The 19,256-nt window shown below is 40.2% G+C and overlaps 1 protein-coding gene across 3 annotated transcripts; it reads right to left on the bottom strand.

Annotated features, from left to right (window-relative positions):
- Positions 1-1,622: 1,622 nt before the first annotated feature.
- On the bottom strand, positions 1,623-17,715 carry si:ch211-167b20.8 (protein phosphatase 1 regulatory subunit 3A). 3 transcript variants are annotated; one of them, XR_004632886.1, is made up of 5 exons: positions 16,420-17,715; positions 11,029-11,093; positions 8,749-8,834; positions 7,929-8,049; positions 5,271-5,371 (listed from the first exon to the last, which is right to left on the bottom strand). XR_004632886.1 is itself a non-coding variant. In XM_034694942.1 (5 exons), the coding sequence occupies exons 1-4, from the start codon at positions 17,280-17,282 to the stop codon at positions 8,369-8,371; spliced, it is 1,041 nt and encodes a 346-aa protein (XP_034550833.1). In that variant the 5' UTR covers positions 17,283-17,715; the 3' UTR covers positions 5,330-5,371. The 3 variants fall into 3 exon arrangements, 2 of the variants coding, with proteins under 2 accessions (XP_034550832.1, XP_034550833.1); XM_034694942.1 differs by lacking the exon at positions 7,929-8,049 and adding an exon at positions 8,369-8,395 and having other exon boundaries at positions 5,330-5,371; XM_034694941.1 differs by lacking the exon at positions 7,929-8,049 and having other exon boundaries at positions 1,623-5,371; positions 16,420-17,710.
- Between the last annotated feature and the right edge of the window lie 1,541 nt (positions 17,716-19,256).

Genomic DNA, 19,256 nt, shown 5'->3' with positions numbered 1-19,256 from the left:
GTGTTGTCAAAGCATGAGAGGCATAACATGTAAACACACAGCTAACTGCACACACACACACACTAAGGCATTCATAAACACAGCCTGTTCTGCCATACCGGCTCATACGCAATATGTTACCGCCTTCTCACCCCTGTTATACCTCTCCTGCTGCCTCTGATGGCGGATCAGCAGTGAACGATGTCCTCTCACCATTCAGCCTCAATGAGTTACACATTGCAGATGAGGAGTAACAGGAGCATAAATATAATACACTTTATAAAACATGGGTGTAGTCTCAGTGACGCCACAGTTGGTTTCTGGAGAGGAGATTTTGAAGTCAATCGATTGGAAATGCTGGAAACCTTCACAGACCTAGCAAGAAGCAAAAAGGTGGAGTAGAGGCAGGCCTTCAGCCTCCTCACTAAGAGAGACATCCTGTCAGTCAAGTCACCCATGCCCCTAATTATTTGTAAACTAAAACTTAGGGTTGGGAGAAAAATCAAATACAGTGTGTGCCAGAGGAGAAATGAGCTTTTCAGACCAAAATAGTTTTTGAATCAGGCTGTAAACATGTTCCATTTTGCTGTAAAGATCGGCTCTTCAAAATGGGTGGGTATGTGTCTTCTGAGGCTTGTTAAGCCAGCCTAAAGTGGACACTCTATGAACTGCAGTTTTTTTTGTTTTGGCACTTGGCTTTGCCTTCATTTCTAAAGACTGGAGGTTTGCTTGGTAAATATCCTTCCTTGAACTGTCGGTGTTTAAGTGAAAATAGTCAGAGTGGGAAATTACCACCTTAAACTGCTGTTTGGTAATAATTTCACAACATCCATCTAACCTCTTTTGAAATCACAGTTTAACACAGCTTTCTGTGCTCTATTTCTTAATAGACGACATGAATTATTTCAAAGTGAATGTCTGTAGAATTCACACTGATTATCCTCCTTGGGTCAGTTTTAAGTCTGCTTAAATTTTTAATACATTCAACACTTGGGCTATGTGACCATCACACAAATTAATCTTTCCCACCCTTTTCCCTTACACAAGTCTGTGAAATCCAAGTGTGCTCTGTTTCATAATGTTGTTTTAAGGCCTAACATGTAATCCACATAATCCAGAGGATACCTGACATGTACAGATAGGTTTAAGAAAAGTAAAACCAAATAGATTAGATGGATTTAGAAGCAAATATGTATAAATCTAAGAGCTCCCTTGTTCAAAAACAAACATAATCTTTTAGATATCATCCTACAATCAGAAACATTCTGTGACAGCTCATGCTGAAGCACCCGAGGTGGTTTCCTGAGAACTGTCAGCTCTCAAACACTGATCTCAGCTTACAATAGCCACTGTGTAATGCACTCTTGTATGACTCCATGACTTCCATGCAATGTGTGACCTTTGGCTCCTATCTGCAGCTCAGGTTGCTCTCTGTGTATTTCCACTTCAAGCGCAGCTGAGTGCGCTCCAGAGACAGAGGCGCTAAAGGCTCTGATGTTATTTTTGTGGTGTGTCAGTCAGTCCCTCTAAAATGCTCTGCACTGCACTGCAGGGCCATTACTGTGTATGAAACTGACATGCACACATTACTCTGGCAGAGTGGATAGAAAAAGAAGAGAAAAACATCAAGAAACAGAGCAATGCAGGGTATGAGACTGTGTTTTAATGGCAATACACCGCAAACACTTTGATCACTTCAAACACATCATTCAATGTCTCAGTATGTCTGTGAAGTTGGCAAAGGAGTGATATCAAACATTGTGTGGTTTTAGTAGCAAGATTCAACAGGAAGACTTGCAATTTACCATAATCACAGCAGCCATTTTCCTCTGGCAGTGTGCACAGAGTGGAAAGCTCAAATGCTGTGTTTTAAAATGTCTGAACTCAGGAAATCTGACTGTTGTCATTTCATCATTTTCAGTCTAGTAAGAGCTAGGTTAAGCTATATTTCAAGTTAAAACAACATATTTAATAGCCAATAAAGCAACACAGATTGAGCCACTTCCTAGCTAATACCATAGTTAGCTAGAAGTAGGCTGAATGTTAAAACTACTTTTCGAGTGTTGCTTATGATTCAAAAGTAAAGGGGTAAATTAGCTAGCTAACTGTAATTGATAAGTGGAAGAGGTTGAATGCTAACATTAACTCTTGCATGGTTGTAGCTTACTTGTATCAGTTATTATCTGTTATTAACATAGACTGTATAAAATATGGACGTAGGATCCATGACGTCACCCATCTGTTTCTGAAGCGCTGTTTTTGAGGCCAATCGGCGGCGGCAGCCATATTGCTGCTGTCGAGCGATTGTGATGTAAAGAGGCGGGCTTTGAGCCTCCTAGCCAACAGCTACAGTGTTCCCGCCTGTCAATCAAGTCAGCTGTGCCTCTCATTGGAAGACTCGTAATCTCAATATCTTCAAAATTGCCGCGTTAGATAATTCGACCCCCGTACAGTGTGCGCCGATCGATAAATGAGCTATCCAGACTACAATCGTATTTTGTACCAGGCTGTAAACATGTTTATTCCTGCTGTAAAGATCGTCTTTTTTGAATTGGTGTGTATGTGGTTTCCGGTACTTCCTGAGCCAGCCTCAAGCGGATCCTTGATGAACTGCAGTTTTTAGTGCTTCTGCATTGGACTCATTATTTTCAGACCAGAGGTTGCCGCTTAGTTATTAAGTCTGATTACTCCTGTCCTGTTGTTTTGTTATAACACCAAAGTGAATATAAGAATTCAGCTACATCCAAACTAATGTAACTGTTGGCTGGGAATCGCTAGCAACTTGTGCTTGTTTGATATGATACAGTACATATTTTGCTACCTGTTAACGTAAGAGGTAAATACTTATATTAGCAGTTGTCTGATGGTAGTTTACAAGTATCATACATTTGTTTCAAAGTCTGTTTACATCACTTGTACTGTATGAAACTTGGTTATTGTTAGCTGGAATTTGGCTAACACTAGCCTACCTGTTGGTTATTTACAATTCTATGAAAGAAGGTGATCATTTCTTGCTAACTGCTAGCCTACTGAAAGAACTGAAGAGGTGAATGATAAGTTGCTGTTGTCTAATGGTTGTGTATAAGTATCACAAAGTGTGTGTTTTAAGTTTGTGCCCCTGTCTACTGTGTTGCATAACTCTTTCAGTAGGTACTGTAAGCATTGAGCTACCTTATTGCTAATAACACTGTTAGTTTAAAATTGGCTTAATGTTAAAGACCTTTTTGTTTTGAAAGGAAAGGTGCAATTTCTCAGCTAGCCATATTGACAGAATTAAAGTGTTGAATGCTAACACTGTCTGATGGTAGCTCATGGGTTATCATATACTTCCTTGTTTAATTTGTTTGTGTCTATCTTTTTGTTTTGTACACTTTTAGAAATTAATATTAGCATTTAACTCCTTTTTTAGCTGACAGTAATACAAATTACAACCTGTCTGAATGCTAAGATCAGCGTTGCTCTGACAGAAGATAATAGTTATCAAACTTTAAACGGCATGGGTTATTTTCTTCCAGATTTTCACTGTTAATTATCTTTTCAGTTACTGATCAATTAGAACGCCATGACATTTAAAGATTCATATGATTTTCTACATTTCTACAAAATACATAGCTGATAGCACTAAGACATTATGACCGCATTGAGCTTATCCCCAGTGCTGATGTCAGAGGAAAGTGGCTGTTGTGTGAATATGGTCAATTGTACATATTATTTTTGTGCAATAGTAAAAGGCTGGTGTTTTTTAATGATCACTTTAAAATGTCACACACACACACACACACACACGTACACACACACTTGTTTTGTCCCTTATTTGGGAACAATTTCAACCTTATGCTTACGAAAGCTCATCAGGTTTTCGTTGTAGGCATTAAGGCGAAATACTTGATATAGCCATGTTTTCTTTTGCATGTTGTAAACAAAACTCCATATATGTAATAAGTCTCTTCATGGTAATGTTTTTGTCCACCAATATACACACAGAGACACACAAAACACAGAAACATGTGGCAGCGTGGTTCAAGAGAAAACTTAGCAAGACTTACAACGATACAAAACATGAACAAACAAAAGAAGTACATGTAAGCACTGATTGGTTAAATCAGAATATAACACCATCTCCACACAAGAAAAGTCATTACAGACACGTACAAAACATATCTTTGCTTAAGCATTGGAGTGATCACAGTGCTGTTTTAAAAATGGGAGAATCATTGACTTCTACATGTTTACACTTTTCTGACTAAATGCATTAAATTATTTTGATAATGACTTTCTCTGTGCTTTGGACTTTGCTCTAAAATGCTCTTAAATTGTATTCAATATCTATTATTTGATGAAAACTCACACACTGGTACACAGCTTCAATAGGAACTCTTTTTTCTAACTTATGCTTATTTTGGAATCATGAAAAGGCACTTAAGTTGAGCACAGATCTCTGAGTGAGTGAACTTTTGTGGCGTTTTCACAACCGGTACAAGACCAAAAATAGTCCAATGACGAGGAGGGCGCCGGGTTCCTGCAACACTATCAAAAGAGAGACAACTCCACTTATAAAGACGATGGATGGCATAAGATTCATGTTGACGTCACGCTCGGTCTGCAGCTTGGAAACCTCTGACTGTGTTTTTGGTGGATCCTCTAATAGTGTGTCAGGGGAAATCTGGGTTGTATCTTCCTTCTCTTCCCAGGTGGAGACAGGCTCAAGAGCAGAGTTTTGGCTCACCTCAGTGACACCTGTACTCACTGAGGGGGTTTCTGTGAGTTCAGGTGGTGTTGAAGCTCCACCTTCTGCTTCTAGAGATGCCTGGGTCTCTGCCACAGGAGAGATAACTGCAGGTGTACTGACTTCATGATGCATAGCTGACCTGCTGGAAACGTCTAATAATCCTGCAACAAGTTCACTCAATCCCTCTGCAACCTCTTGCTCGAAGCCATAAACACACACGGGAAGAAGTTCAAGGCAAGGACAACTTTCTGGGATGTTGTTTGACCCGTTCTCTCCTGTTGTCTGCCTCAGATCTGTCTCTGTAGTAGGAAGAGGCTCACATGACGCCTCTGAGGGAGGGATTTCCTTTTCCCCACCCTGGGAACTGTCTGATCTCAGCCCTGACTCTTGTTGCAGAGAAGGCAGCAGAGCAGAGGGACTACTTTGTCGTTCTGACTCTTTTTTGCCTAATTCACAGTAGAGTCTGGGTAAAGGCTGCGACTTATGTGGCCGGACTGATACACTGGCACAGGATACAAAGGATGAATTAGTTTGAAGTGTGGTTTCGGAAGACGTACAGGGGAATTGTTCACCTGGGGATACAGTGTGAGCGGACAGTATGCCATCAGCAGATGGAAGCTCCTCGTCGAGTGGGCCAGAGGGACAAGATGGGTGAACTCCAATCTGTTAAAAGGAAACAGTGAGACAACAGTGACAGCTAGGAGAGTATAAAGACGAAGAGGAGAGATTTGTATTCTACATTAACATCGCACACAGAGAGGAGAAAAGCATTTTGGTGCATACTAATGCTTTTCTAGGAGATGGATCCCATGCTGACATTGTAATTGTGAGGAAAATGCAAACAAAACAGGAACAGTATGACAGGAATGACTCATCTCTTTAAAAAATTATTAGCAAAATGCATATTCTGATGCTTTAAGTTCCTTTTCTATGAAGAAAAAAAACTCTAAAAGGATCTGAAGATATTTGCATACCACATCAAAGGGATGACAAATTCAAATTTCAATAGTTATTTTATCCTCAAATTTACACATGTCCACACAGTGAACGTGGAGTAATTACTTTTTTCCTTTGAATTCCAAAAAAACGTAGTAATGGCCCCCCCTAACAGGACCTTATTTTCATTATCACTTGATTATATTCAGAAAAGGAAAGTAGTTGGTAATCTAGAAAAGGCTTTGCCTGCTGTGAGGCTGCTGTGACAAACATCCAAGGTCATACTGAGATAAAATCATAACAACAAAAATACAAAATAGATAACAGCACCCAGAGGAAAAAGTGCAAGAGCAAGACACATGAAACACAAATAACAGAGAGGCTTGGACAGAGTATGTGTTAGATAAAAATGACTTTATGGGATCTATGCAGACTAAAACTCATGTTTTTTTTGTGATTTCAGAGGGAAATCTAGGCAGAGTCAAATATATTTGTATAATTGTGGTATAAGCCTCATGACTGTGCCAAAAACTGTCAAATACTGAATATAGTCACACTAGTATATAAGACACAGTCAGTGTTTGGAGATGTCCCAGAGGGAAAAAGGTTTAAGCTGGCTTCCAACATGAAGACTTCTTATGCTTTCAACATTTCCAACAAAGTCCATAGTTTCTATGCAACTGTGAAAATCTTTCCAATACTTGTTTTTACTATCCTGTGAGCTTACAGTAAGATAGTTGAGCTCAGTAGAGGTAGCATCTGTAGTTGTAAGATTTGGACGAACTGCTTGAATACATTAGCCTTAGCTTGCCTGTGCATTTGTCATGGGACAGACCCAATGCTGTGACCAATCTTTTTTGCTCAACAGTACACTGGTCTGGTGTTTGCTCTAAAAACACGATTACAAGCTAATGAGGGGAGAGTTGTTCACAAGTGGCGTTGCTAGACTCGTCTTTTATCCAGCATGCTTTGATAGCAAAGCAGTTGCATGCTTCTTTGAGCGCCATCTTCTGGGTACCATAACGCAACAAAATACTACATAGCAAAATTGGTCTGGCCCGGTTCTGGCCCACAATATACTTAGACTCAGCCAACATACCGCAAAGAATGACGGCCCTTAAGTGGCCCAGATATAGTTTGCCAGAGACGGCCCACAAATGGGCCAGCTTAATCACAAGCTCAACCTTAATCGGCCCAGATGCGGCATGGATAGATCTGGGCCACATAAACCAAGCCGCAATCGGGCCAGATGTGGCATGCCATCATATATACAATGCCAACATTGCCAGACCTGGTCCACATCCGGTTGACATACCACTTGCCATGCCAGCAGTCAACCAGTAGTGCCGGCTTGATGCCAGATCTGGCCCGGACCTATCTGCTATGTGGGATACCACTTGCAGCATTTTACACCGGTATATTGGGCGAAACCTGCGTATAGGACACAGCTTACTCCCCTCTATCCCTCTTTCCAGACCCAACTCGGTCGAGGCATGATGGCTGTCTAACATGAGTCTGGTTCTGCCTGAGGTTTCTGCCTGTTAAAAGGAAGTTTTTCCTCACCACTGTAACTAGCTAAATACTGCGATGTGCAATGCTCATGATGGATTAAGGTGGGGTCAGACTGAGTCTTACCCTGTCTTGAAGTTGGGTCTCTGTTCATAATTTGACATAGAGTGATCTAGACCTCCTATGTTTGTAAAAGCGTCTTGAGATAACGTTTGTTGTGATTTGGTGCTATACAAATAAAGATTGATTGATTGATTGATTGATTGATTGATTGATTGATTGATTGATTGATTGATTGATTGATTGATTGATTGACCTCATGTTATTGCCTACCTTATGACTCAAATTTGGTTTTCGCTCTCCAAACCTTAGATATGGCTCCCTACCTTAGTGAGAAATGCATCTCACCACACGAAAGATAGGGGCATTTGTCTGTTGTTTGCTATGCAAAAGTGACAAGGAAGCACCTTCAAGCAGTTCAGTCAAAATCAAAAGTGCTGTAAAGTTTTCCTGTCTGGTCTGTTGGACTAAATTTCACTCTGTTTCAGGCTAACCCCACATGACACATCAACATTTGAAGCAGTAGTTAAACATTTTTCGACATAAGCTTGTTTGTCTTATTGAGAAGGCAACATGATTGATACCACTCCTATGTCTGATCATCAGTGAAGCTTTGGCCAGGAGGTTTAAGTTTAGCTCAGTTCAGCTAAGTTTAGTTTAGAGTAAAGACTGGAAAGAAAGATAGCAGTGGAAGAAAGATTTGTGGATTTGTTACCTTTGCAAAAGGTTGCTGTTTCTCCTGCAGTCAGTCTTTGCACTGAGCTACAGTTTCTTGGCTCAAATATTATATTTGACACACAGATACAAAAGCGGTTTCAGTCTTCCCATCTACATTTCTGCAAGGAAGCAAATGTTTGTCCATATCATTCCAAAAATGTGAAACTAGTCCTTTAAGAATACATTCACAAAACATTCATTATGGAGATCAGTCATGACCACACACTTTGTAACATAGACAGTGTGAGACAGCATTACACTAGGTTGACATGAATATTAGAGTTTGGACATACTAAAAACTGAAATAGACATGAATCTGAAAAAACGGGGACATAAACAAAAGGTGCAGAGATTATGAGCAGCATGCATCATGAATGAAAACAGAGTAAAGCTGACAGACATTACTCGTGCCACAGCGAGGGAGAAGCGAAACATTACCTAGGTTGTTGCTGAAGCTTCAATGAGCTGTAAACAATATAAACAACCAGGCCAGTGATGATAAGCTTTAAAAGTTAAGCAGAAGTGTTTATGTTTTATTAGACACATGACTCGCATAAAAGGATAAAGCACAACTCCTCTTTTCCAGTTAATTGGGAAATGTGTCAACAACTGCATGCAAATTAAGTTAACTTGAACATTATCCAATAAAGAGTTTCCTTAATGTTTGTTTGGAGGAAGTAAATGTGACTGTTATGACTTCTGCAGGTCATAGAAAGTTTATAAGGAAAATAAACCAGATGAATCCTCCTGTTGATTTAAAATTTAGTGAACAAACAGCTGTTCCTTTTATTCCTTTGATTATTAAATTTCACCCTTACCTCAATGTCCATCTCCGGCTGTACGGTGACTTTGCAGACAGGTGCATATTGGCGGTCATCAGACTTGGAGGTTACTTCTTCTTGTGCTGATGGAAAATGATGAATACATTTAGGGCTGGAGTTGCCTGTCAGAGGAAAAGCAATCTATAGTATGGGAGTAATTAAAGGGACATTCCACTGATGAAAATGTTGTGCTGTCTTTTAAGGATTGAAACAAACTTTCTAAAGTATGGTACAACTATCTAGATGATGTCAGATATCAGGGTAGTTTTATCTATCGCTTTGTTACAATTCAGGGTGTCACAGCTGCACGTCAAAGGCGGTCCCGTTTCGAAGGCCATCTTACTTTTCCTGGTCTACAAAGTATGCATCTGGTGCATCCTTCATGGCCCAACAAATCCTGAGGTTTGTTGACTTTTAACCCAGTCAAGTAGCTGTTAATGTCAACATTTTACAATGAATGGGCCATGAAACTTCAAAATATCTTTAAGATATCAGGTTGAGTTTGGTGATATTAGTAATGTTGACTAGCTCAGTTGCAGCTTCTAAAGTTTCTAGGCATCAGAAGCTAGTTAGTAATGAGAGGCATAACCTGGATTTCCTATTTACATAACCAGAAATCCTGGAAAGACCAGACTGTCTCATTTCAGTTTTGCCTCAGTGGTCAACAAAGGCCAGGTTGTTTGTAAACTGGGCCCTTCAAATGATGCTACCCCTGAATGGGAATACAGTTTAAATCTACAGACTGTTTCTATACCCTGAGTTAAAAGAAACACTAAAGTGGCACTATGGGAAATGTGGGGTCCAGCATGTTTCACGGATGGACTCATTAAACTAAGGGTCTGTGTCCACTGGAGCCTTTTTAATTTTTTTTTGCACTAGCAGCACCTAATTTCCAGAGAAACCAATGCAGTTCAGAGTTTACAGTGTTTATTATTCCAGGCGCTAAAACTTCCCTCGATTCAGCTGTTTGGTTGTTGCTGCACTCCCAGAACTCCCAGTTGAAATAGTTCAACTTTTGGAACACCACTATGCTCATTAGTGTAACATCTACCTCTATGACCACATCCAAATCTAGAAGGGACATGACTCCTGATATCAACTCTGTTAACAACTATGGTGGCGGTTCATGCAGAGGAGAAAACATCCATCCAGGTCTAGAGCTCTTGGGGATCTGGAGGTCTAGAACTGCTGCTAATGCTACAAGATGATTTGTATGAATCATTAGGGCCTGAGCATTGACATGGTTGGCGAAGGCCCTATTGTCACCCGAAAGATTTTTCTTTCTTTTTCTTTCTTTCTTTCTTTCTTTCTACCCAAGTAAATTGCCTTTTTGGAGTCTTCAACATGCTCCAAAACTCACCAAAAGTTGCACATGCATCAGGATTGGCAAAAAATTTGATATTTTGGTGGTCCCGTGCAAAAAGTCCCCAAAATGGCTCAATAGCGCCACCTTCCTTCCAGTACCTCACCTCCTTAACACGGTTCAACCTACATGCATGAATTTTTTCACCCATACATGAAACTGAGATATTTCTGAAAAAATGACACATTTGCTGGATAAAAGTCGGAAATTGGAGCACATTGGAGATGAACATTTGTCAAAGGGATCTTCCTAAGTCAATTGCTGTGGGCGTGGCAGAGGGAGGTTTTCTTGGCAATCTGCCAAAAACTTTAAATCTAATATCTCTCACATACAATTTTGGATCAGGACCAGGGCACTCATGAATGATAAGTGTCCCAGCCTGAATGCCGCTATAGGCAAATATTCACCTATATGTTAAAGCGCCCCCTACTGGCGACAGGAAGTCACATCTTACTTTGTGGTGTATAGCTCCTCCTCTTTTTATTGCCCACTCATATCTGCTTGCGGTTTTAATTCTAGCATTATACTTTTAAAATGTTATTGAATGAAAGAAAACATGAAGCACACAGAGCATTTTGTAAACAAACGTAATATCCTCTATTAAGGGAAGTGGAAGGGCTGCAGAACAGCTTTTGTAAACTATCAACAGTAAGCGCTGTTGGGACGTACTCAGGTTGTGGGCCCTGCCAGTGCAAAAAGTGGTGTTAATGGACAGAGGCCCTAGATGCTGCACTAAGAGGACCCCAGCTGTATGAAAGTGCAACACTGCAAGATTAGCACCCTTACTTCTACATCTAATGAAACACCACCGTTAATAACTGTCCCCAGTTCCAGTTGGTGACAGTAAGTCTTACTTTCTGAGGTACAGAATCAAGATGTCAAAAGGGATTTTGGACAACAACCTCATACAGTACCTTCTTTCTTTTCCTGCTCATCTCCTGTATCAAAGACATCATCGTCATCATAGAAATCTTCCGTACTGAAAAGAAATGGAGAAATTTGGGTTAAACCTAGATAAGAAATAAAACTAGAACAGTCCATAAAACAAAGGGACACTTTCACATGTTTTATAATTTATGCCAAAGTTGTGCAGAGGAATCAATATTTCATTATTGTCCAAATATGAGATCTGAAAAAAAGAACTATTTAAGCCATTTAGTGTCATTCTGGCATTGATGTGGGTTGATGCAATAAGTGAGAACTTTGAAATAACAACAATGGATACACTCAGTTTGCAGCTTTGGATGGACAGCAAGACAAGATCATGTCCATTTATGATTAATGGCTTTGTAGCCAGTCCTCCACAGGATTAGTCAGACAATTCTGTGTTTCTGACTCATTCTGTGGCTTTAAAGTAACAATGGAATCAGAGGAAAATTACACTTGCTGTAAAGGACATCAATTTGGGGATTGGGGATTTGAGATTGACTGTTATAATAATGGTCTGTTAAGAAGAATAAGGCCCATTTTTACATCACCGTCCACTTTTAATAAATAATCATAGTATTTGGTGATGTTGTCCAGCTGTTAATGTGCTGAATTAGACATTTAAATGTAACATGACTGGTTATTTTGTACTGTATTTAACAATGGTACACCTCTGTTTCTGAACTGCCAAACCAGATAAGCAGAGTGTTTTATAGCCACAAGCCTCAGCGATGACCCATCTCATTATACTGTTTGTTAAAATAGACAGCGAGGTGGGAAATTGCTGTATGAGTCACTGTGGACTGAGGCTAAGGGTCGCTGAAAAGTGCAAACACAATAAAAGCTGGCAGGAGTCAGATTTCAATATTGAAGCAGATATATCAAATATGGTTTGGACAGTAAGTGGGAGGAAAAATTGGGCTATCTAAGCTAAATTAATTTCTTTGAATGATCACAATGACATTTCCCCCGTATCTTTTTAACACTAATGATGGTAGATACGGTCAGTTAAAGCTGTGATGTAAATGAAACTCATCCTCAAAAGTATAAAGCAGATATATTTTCTGTTCAGGGGCACCTTTTTTTAAAAAAGGAGGAGAGAAGCAAAGTTGCCAAGAGTCTTGCAAAAGATGCCAAATGGAATACAGGCCAAGAAAGAGCATGTGACAGGAATAGAGTGGAAATAACCTGAGGAGATGATCATACTCCTTCTGCTTAGTGCCTTTACAGTTGGGTGTATCAGCTGATGAAATTTGATCTAAGAAATATAAGAAAGTCATTATGTGGCTGCAAAATTTACACCATTCTGGACAAATTTGCAAGCTCTACTTTGGCTAGCACAGTCCCCCTAAACAGTAATTATTATTCATCATGCTCACACAATAGCCTTTTCCTTCTGATGGCACATTCAGGGTGGGAAGCAAACAAGTTATGATGTCATATTGTTGGGTTCTAAGTAGTAGGTAGATGTACAAAATTATAAGAATAGTTTTGATATTACTGCTACCTGATTGACCAGCAACTGAAAGATAATGGACAGTGATAATCTGGAGACACAAAGGGGCCAGATTTCCAATAAAATCAACACACTTGAAAACCTATTAGCTACAGTTGGGTAGTGTTAGCATTTACCACTTTCTAGCTAGGTAGCATTACAGCTAGAAAGCTAAAGTTACTGGTTGTTTTTTACACATATAAAAGGAAAGTCAAGTATGTTTTAAATTAATAAATGTGACCAAGAAAGCAATATGTTGTTTAAATCATTTCTATTGTTTGGAGTAACACTATCAATCGGTGTAGTTAGCTTGGAAAAGGTTGCAAGCTAATGTTAGCTGGGTCATCAAATGTGAGTTTTTCTTCTCCTACTTTGCTCCTCTTAATTCTTCCTAAATATTGTCTAATTCATTTTTTATCACTGTAAAGTGGTGAAGAGAGCAAAATGTTAAATTTCCTACACTTATATTCATATGACTTAAAACCTTGAACAGTCACAGCTATATTAGTATTTCACCTTCCCAAGCTGGTTATGACATCAAAAGAAAACGGCTGCCATATAAGTGTTGTTATTAGCAAAAGGAGCTCATTGTTATATCTGAAAAAATACCCTTAGTCACTTTTCATCAGACGGTTGTTAAATGTGTGGTAAGGACTGGTCCCAACTTGTTGCAATAATGAACTAGGTCACACTTGAGCCAGATAAACAGGATCAGGCTTAGCATGACTGTATTAGCTGCTGTGTTGCCAACTCCTCAGTGAGGAAAGTAGCTATTGGCTGTCCTAAAAGACGCTAGAAGTCGCTAAATGACCTCATCACTTAATTTGCATAATTTAAATTGTAATGGACGATGTAGGAGAGACGAGTAACATTGAGGGAGAGACAAAAAGAGGTTAAAAAAACACTCTAAATATGTTATAACTACACTTTGGAGCCGACGTAAAACATTACATTTTTCAACTATAACATTTTCAAGATTTTTATTGTGTGCAATCTACATTAACCATCTAAAAGGACCAAAGAGAGACAGTAGGCATGATCAGTCAGCAGTGTCTTCGTACATGCGTGATGCATTAACAGTCTGTATGTTGGGGGATGAACGCCTGCTGCTCTGGGTGCAACTGGGAGGGACTCACAGCAGCATCCACTGCTTGTTGAGTAGAGTAGGAACGATACATGCTTTCACGTCAGTCTCCAAAAGTTTCCATTCAACACCAGAAAAAGTCACCAGATTAGTCGCTAGTCGCTTCTTAGAAAAATAGTTGCTAGAGGGGTCTGAAAACTCGCTAAATAAAGAGACAACGTTGCTAAGTTGGCAACACTGATTAGCTGATGTGTTTCATGTCTACATACATAAATAGAGACCATAGGCTGTATAAAATATGGGTGTAGTTTCAGCCATATTGGAGATGCTGACTCGACTTAGCTTTCGTCGACCTAGCATGAGACGAAGATTAGAAATTAAGGTGGGCTTTTAGCTTCCTTACATACAGCTATTTTTTTTAAAACTAGGCTGTAGACATTAATTTTAGCTGTAAAGATCGGCTTTTAAGAATGGGTGTGTATGTGGCTTCCAGGGCTTTTGGAGCCAGCCTCAAGTGGACACTTGAGGAACTGCAGCTTTTAGCACTTCTGCATTGGCTTCCTCAAAATCAGAGGTTGCTGCTCAATGGAGACCCACTTAGAAAGTTAATAGGCTACTTTTGTCACAGTAGCCATAATAATAATAAAAAAAACATAATCTAGAGGTATGGTTCAGGTAAGTCACCTTGTTCACAGAAAAAAAGTTCAAGACTGAGGCATACCACAGCAACCTCAAAACATGGACTGAAACTGAAAATAGCATTTCTCTGCTCTTGTCTCTGCTACACTGCATCAATGTGCTATATCTAAATTTACCTTGGGTGGATACACTTCAGTTAAATATAAATCAAACCAGCACTTCAAAGAAGAAGCTGAACTTACTGTGAGTGTGTCACTGAAATTAACACTTAGTAATACATTCCAGCATCTAGACTTGTTTTACAGTGATCTATTCCTGTATTTCCTCTGTCTGACTTGCCATTGTGTTATGATCCAATTATCAATGAACGTCAGAGCACCTTATGAATTTATAATGGTGGCTGTGGTTTGGGCGCTGGTACAGTTTTCGTTCCCTAAACTCCTTTTTAATCAGTGACTCATCCATCCCTAACAACCCATCTCCTTTCAAACTGTAAAACGTAGATGACCTACATTACAAGTTTATCATCTATCTCTGTTTATCACTTTTGTATATCCTCATTATCTCAGGGGATCTCTCCTGCTTCCTTTAACCTTCCTCTCAGGGATTTTGTGACTCTGAGGGAGGAAAGAAGGAGGAGGGGCAGTTTGAGTCTCCAACTACACCAAGGAAAGAGGCCAATCTTTTCTATTGAAAGTGCTCTGCTCCCCTATGACTCTGATAGAAAGGTCAGAGGTAAACCTAATGCAGGGTAAACGTCAGGCCTGAAAACGACACCTGCCCTTTGCCTATTTTGACACCACTGGATGATTGGCATTCTGAAGGGGGTGTGTGCTCCCTCGACAACTCTTTCTATCTCCTTTGGCAGGGTGAAGGTAAGACAGCTGAGCGCGAAGACGAGAACCTGGCAAAGGTTACCAACAGTTTACTTGGTAGCTCACCCTTGTGCTGTCATTATGCAACAAACTGTGTTTGCTAACATCCTGCTTAGCTTGAGCTCTTGCTGTGGTAGAGCAGTAACTAGGCAGAGTGATTGAATACAGCTGAATGCCCAATGCACAAAACCTCAGAGGGAATAAGAAGGCAAATGAGGCCTGCAGCTGTCACAGAACCACACTATCTGGTGCTTTAGTGACTCTTTACACATCAAATGCCAATACAGAGAACCCTCAATGCTAGTGTGAATAGAGAGTACATACTGATACATATTACTGATTTCTCACAGCTGTATTCTGCCAATTTACCTACATAATATTATTGTAAGAATGTGCTGAGGTTGCTGATGTTTATAGGCCTGGCTTAGTAGTTGGAAGGAATCCTGACCAAAAAACAAGTCAAGCACCTGGAAACAAGCTGTGCTAACGTTTCTCTCTTGAAGTCCTGTGTCCACTAAAAGTATTTTGACACCTGTTCTTAAAGATAAAACTGCTTTCCTCTGTTTTTTTACCCTTTTTATGATCTTAACTTTAATTCTAAATACATAGCCTTTAAACTTGTGATTGGAAAAACACTGATGCTGACATTTGGCTGGCTTTGTCATAAGCTAGCACCATACTGCTGCCATCATCCCTGTAATTGATACGAGTTAGTTTCCACTCCAAAACAGTAGCATCTTTATCATCATGGCTATGTAGGTTTATGTTTCAGAAAAGATTCAGAGGCTAATAAACATTTATGATTTTAAAAAACGGTGCATTATGTGGGCACCTGGCACCGCAATATGCTTGTATCCATAATGATCATTTAGGCCTTTTCCCTTTGATTATAAGGTTGGACACTTACAAACTTGGTGTCATACTAATACTATTCAACAGTGAGTAGATTGATCTTTGGAGGTCAAAGGCCGAGGAAATGTCAAGCTGACAGAGTCCACATTTTTGCACAAATCGTCATCCTTAATTTGTGTCTGAACAACTAAAGCTAAAATGTGTCATAAGATGTTCTAGGGTGGGTTTTTATTCATTTCATTTTCATTTTGTGCGTGTACATTAATGTGTGAATACCAAAACTTAAATTTGTGTGTGGCTGCTTAACCACTGTACTTACTTGCTACTGCAAATGTGATTACAATGTACACTATTTGTCATTCTTTGTCATTTTTCTAAAAAAAATTAAATAAAAAGATTTGATCCCCCCAAAAAAATGTGTCATAAGATTTACCTGTAAGGTCTTGGAGGTTTCAGGATACCCCTCACGTGTTCCATGTCTCTGCTTACATGAGCTGCTTCCTCTTCATAAGACAGGAGCAGTGTCACCACATAATTCATATGGGAGTTATTAGCCCAAAAATCACCTTCAGAGGTTTCATAGCGAACAACAAACTCAATGCGAGAGCCATGTGTGATGTAAGGTGGTGCAAAGGACAGCTTAAAGGAGAACTGGTCAGTGTCTCCATCATTGGATCCCTGGACATACTCTGCTGGGTGATCATAGTAAGAAGCCCAGTTGTCCATGGTTGATCTGATGTAAACTGCTTTATTGAAGGAGACGTTCAGGACTCTTATAACCCCACTGAAGGCAAGTGGCTCATCCTCAACCTGAGACATCTGCTCAACCTCCACTTTATGAGACAGCACAGCCTGCAGCAGGGCGCTCCTGGCTGGCGCGGTGAACTCTGGCAGCACACGATAGGTCGGTTCTCTCCCTGGCTTTCGGTACTTTGCCTCCTCTTGCTCCCACCTTGCACTCTCATCTTCGTCATCCGAATCAAAGGCAACGAATTCCTTCACATCCACTAGATCCCCACCTGTTGTGTCCGCGAATGACACTTTCTTCCCGGCAGACAGCGTCGAGTGGATGCGCATGTACTCGGCTGTCTCGTCGTGGATGGACGCACCGCGCTTCCTGGGCACCGGGGAGCATCTTGGGATGAGACGGACATTCTCTGCTTCATCGTCTTCATCATCATCATCCTTACTGTCTATGTTGTCTCCGTGGGACCTACTTTCTGCCTCCTCTGCCGAGCTGCCCGTTTTAATCGCGGTGAAAAGCCCCTCTTGGTTCGGTATGGTTAAAAAAGACATGTTTGCACAGCCAGGTGTTCACATATGGAAGCTGTGCGCTGAACACATATGGCGTCTTTTTTTAAAAAAAACTACCAAATACTCATGTTTTGCGCAGCAGCAGCAGCAGCCACTGTAGATCCAGCGCTGTTCCTGCGTTACGCACAGAGCCTCTCCAGTCAACGTGTGGCGTTAAATGTCACCCATGGAAAACACGACTTTACTGCCAGCCCCTTGTGATAGTGTATCCCCTTGGTTTACATGACTTTAAGCATCGCAGTTTGGCTGCAATGGCATGAGGAGCAGACGCTAATTTTAGCCCTGACCTACCGGGCTTTCCATGCTCTGAATTTGACTTTTAGGTTGGTATAATCCTGCGACTCCCCCCCTTGCTCCGTTTGGTTCGGGCTGGCTTAACGCCCACTTCTGGAAATGGCATGTTCAAGTAATATCGGCCAAACGCCAGGTTTACCAAGGTGTTACAGATTTAAAGCAAATACCATCAGTAGCCTACACGGTAACACCTCTGCACACATCAGTTGTAAGATTATTTCAGGATCCAGTTTATTTCATGCACATTTAAGTGGGTCAATTGTTGTACAATGCACCGTGTATCATCACTTTAACCCTCCTGTTATGTTTGTTTCTCAGGAACAGCAATAATGTTCCTGGGTCAATTTGACCCGGGGTATATTTAGTTATCCAAAAGTGTTAAAGCCCCAAGAAATCCCAATAAACATTTTATCTAATCTCATTATGAACTCACGTACTAACCATTTGAATCAGTATTTAATGCAATGGTGTTCTTTAACTCTCACAGATCATGGTTCAATGAGGATAACTCCCTTGTTTTTCATGAATATTCATGTTAAAACTTTAAAAAGTATAATGTTGGTAGGAGTCCCTTGCAGAGAATCTTGATATGTTTTGTCCCTCCCCTGCTGAGTGCCCACAGGAATAGAGAAGGTGGGGTGAAATCATAGGGTGAAATATGTCACACAGTTGCAAAGAAACAATTAGTATTGGACACTTCTGATCCCTTTTAGCCTCCACTTTGACTGCCGGGTCAAATTGACCCACAAATAGTTTCTGTGTAATATAAACATGCAGGGTGGTTGCAAATATGTGAAATGAACCATTTTTATTTTATATGTTGATTACGCTAATTAAGCCAAGTAGAAGTAGTTTCATACAGAAAAAAATACTTTTTTATTTTTTATAAATTTTGAAATGGGTCAATCTGACCCATAACATAACAGGAGGGTTAAGTGGTTCAATTGTTCTAGTACAAACACTACAATGCACCGTGTATCATCACTCAAGTTCTGTGTTTAGATATTTACATGTTGCAAATAGGCCCATTCCTGTAAATAATATTATTTAGGGGTTGTACAGGGTAATTCAACAGCCCTGATGAAAGATGTGACCTTGGATACAGTGTTGGTTTGATCATCTGTGCATTGACAGCAGCATACCATGAATACAGTGATTGTTATGTAATCCAACATTGAGGCATAGACCCAGTGGCAGACTCAAGCTGTCCCCAGGGCAGGGGGCTAAACAAATAAAAGGGCACCAGCTGCATGTGGTGGGGCAGTGAAAGGGCACCAAGAGGGCACTTTATCATGTTTGCACTCTATTGCCTTTTCTCTGCTGTGAGCAAAACTCATAGAGCATGTTGTTATGTTTTCTCTACATGAAGGTTCCCTTGCACTTTAACATGTTGTCTGCAGTGTGAAGGTAGCCTTTAGGGCATGTTATCACACTCTTGTCCCAGATGGAACACCTTAGAGCGCTTTTTATCTCTACACATCCCCTGGAAAAGCACCATGGAGGATCCATCACAACATTTTCTCAGCTGGGGGGCTATTTAAAAATGTTTAATCAGATGGTAAGGCATACACAAGTTTACCTTGTAACTAATAATTATGTCCTCTGGAAGGGCAACCTTAGGGATAAAAACCACCCAATCAAACATAAAGAAATAAAGGCAGT

The sequence above is a fragment of the Notolabrus celidotus genome, chromosome 11 (assembly GCF_009762535.1).
Source record: "Notolabrus celidotus isolate fNotCel1 chromosome 11, fNotCel1.pri, whole genome shotgun sequence".
NCBI lineage: Eukaryota > Metazoa > Chordata > Actinopteri > Labriformes > Labridae > Notolabrus > Notolabrus celidotus.
This window is presented reverse-complemented; position numbering and strand designations above follow the sequence as displayed.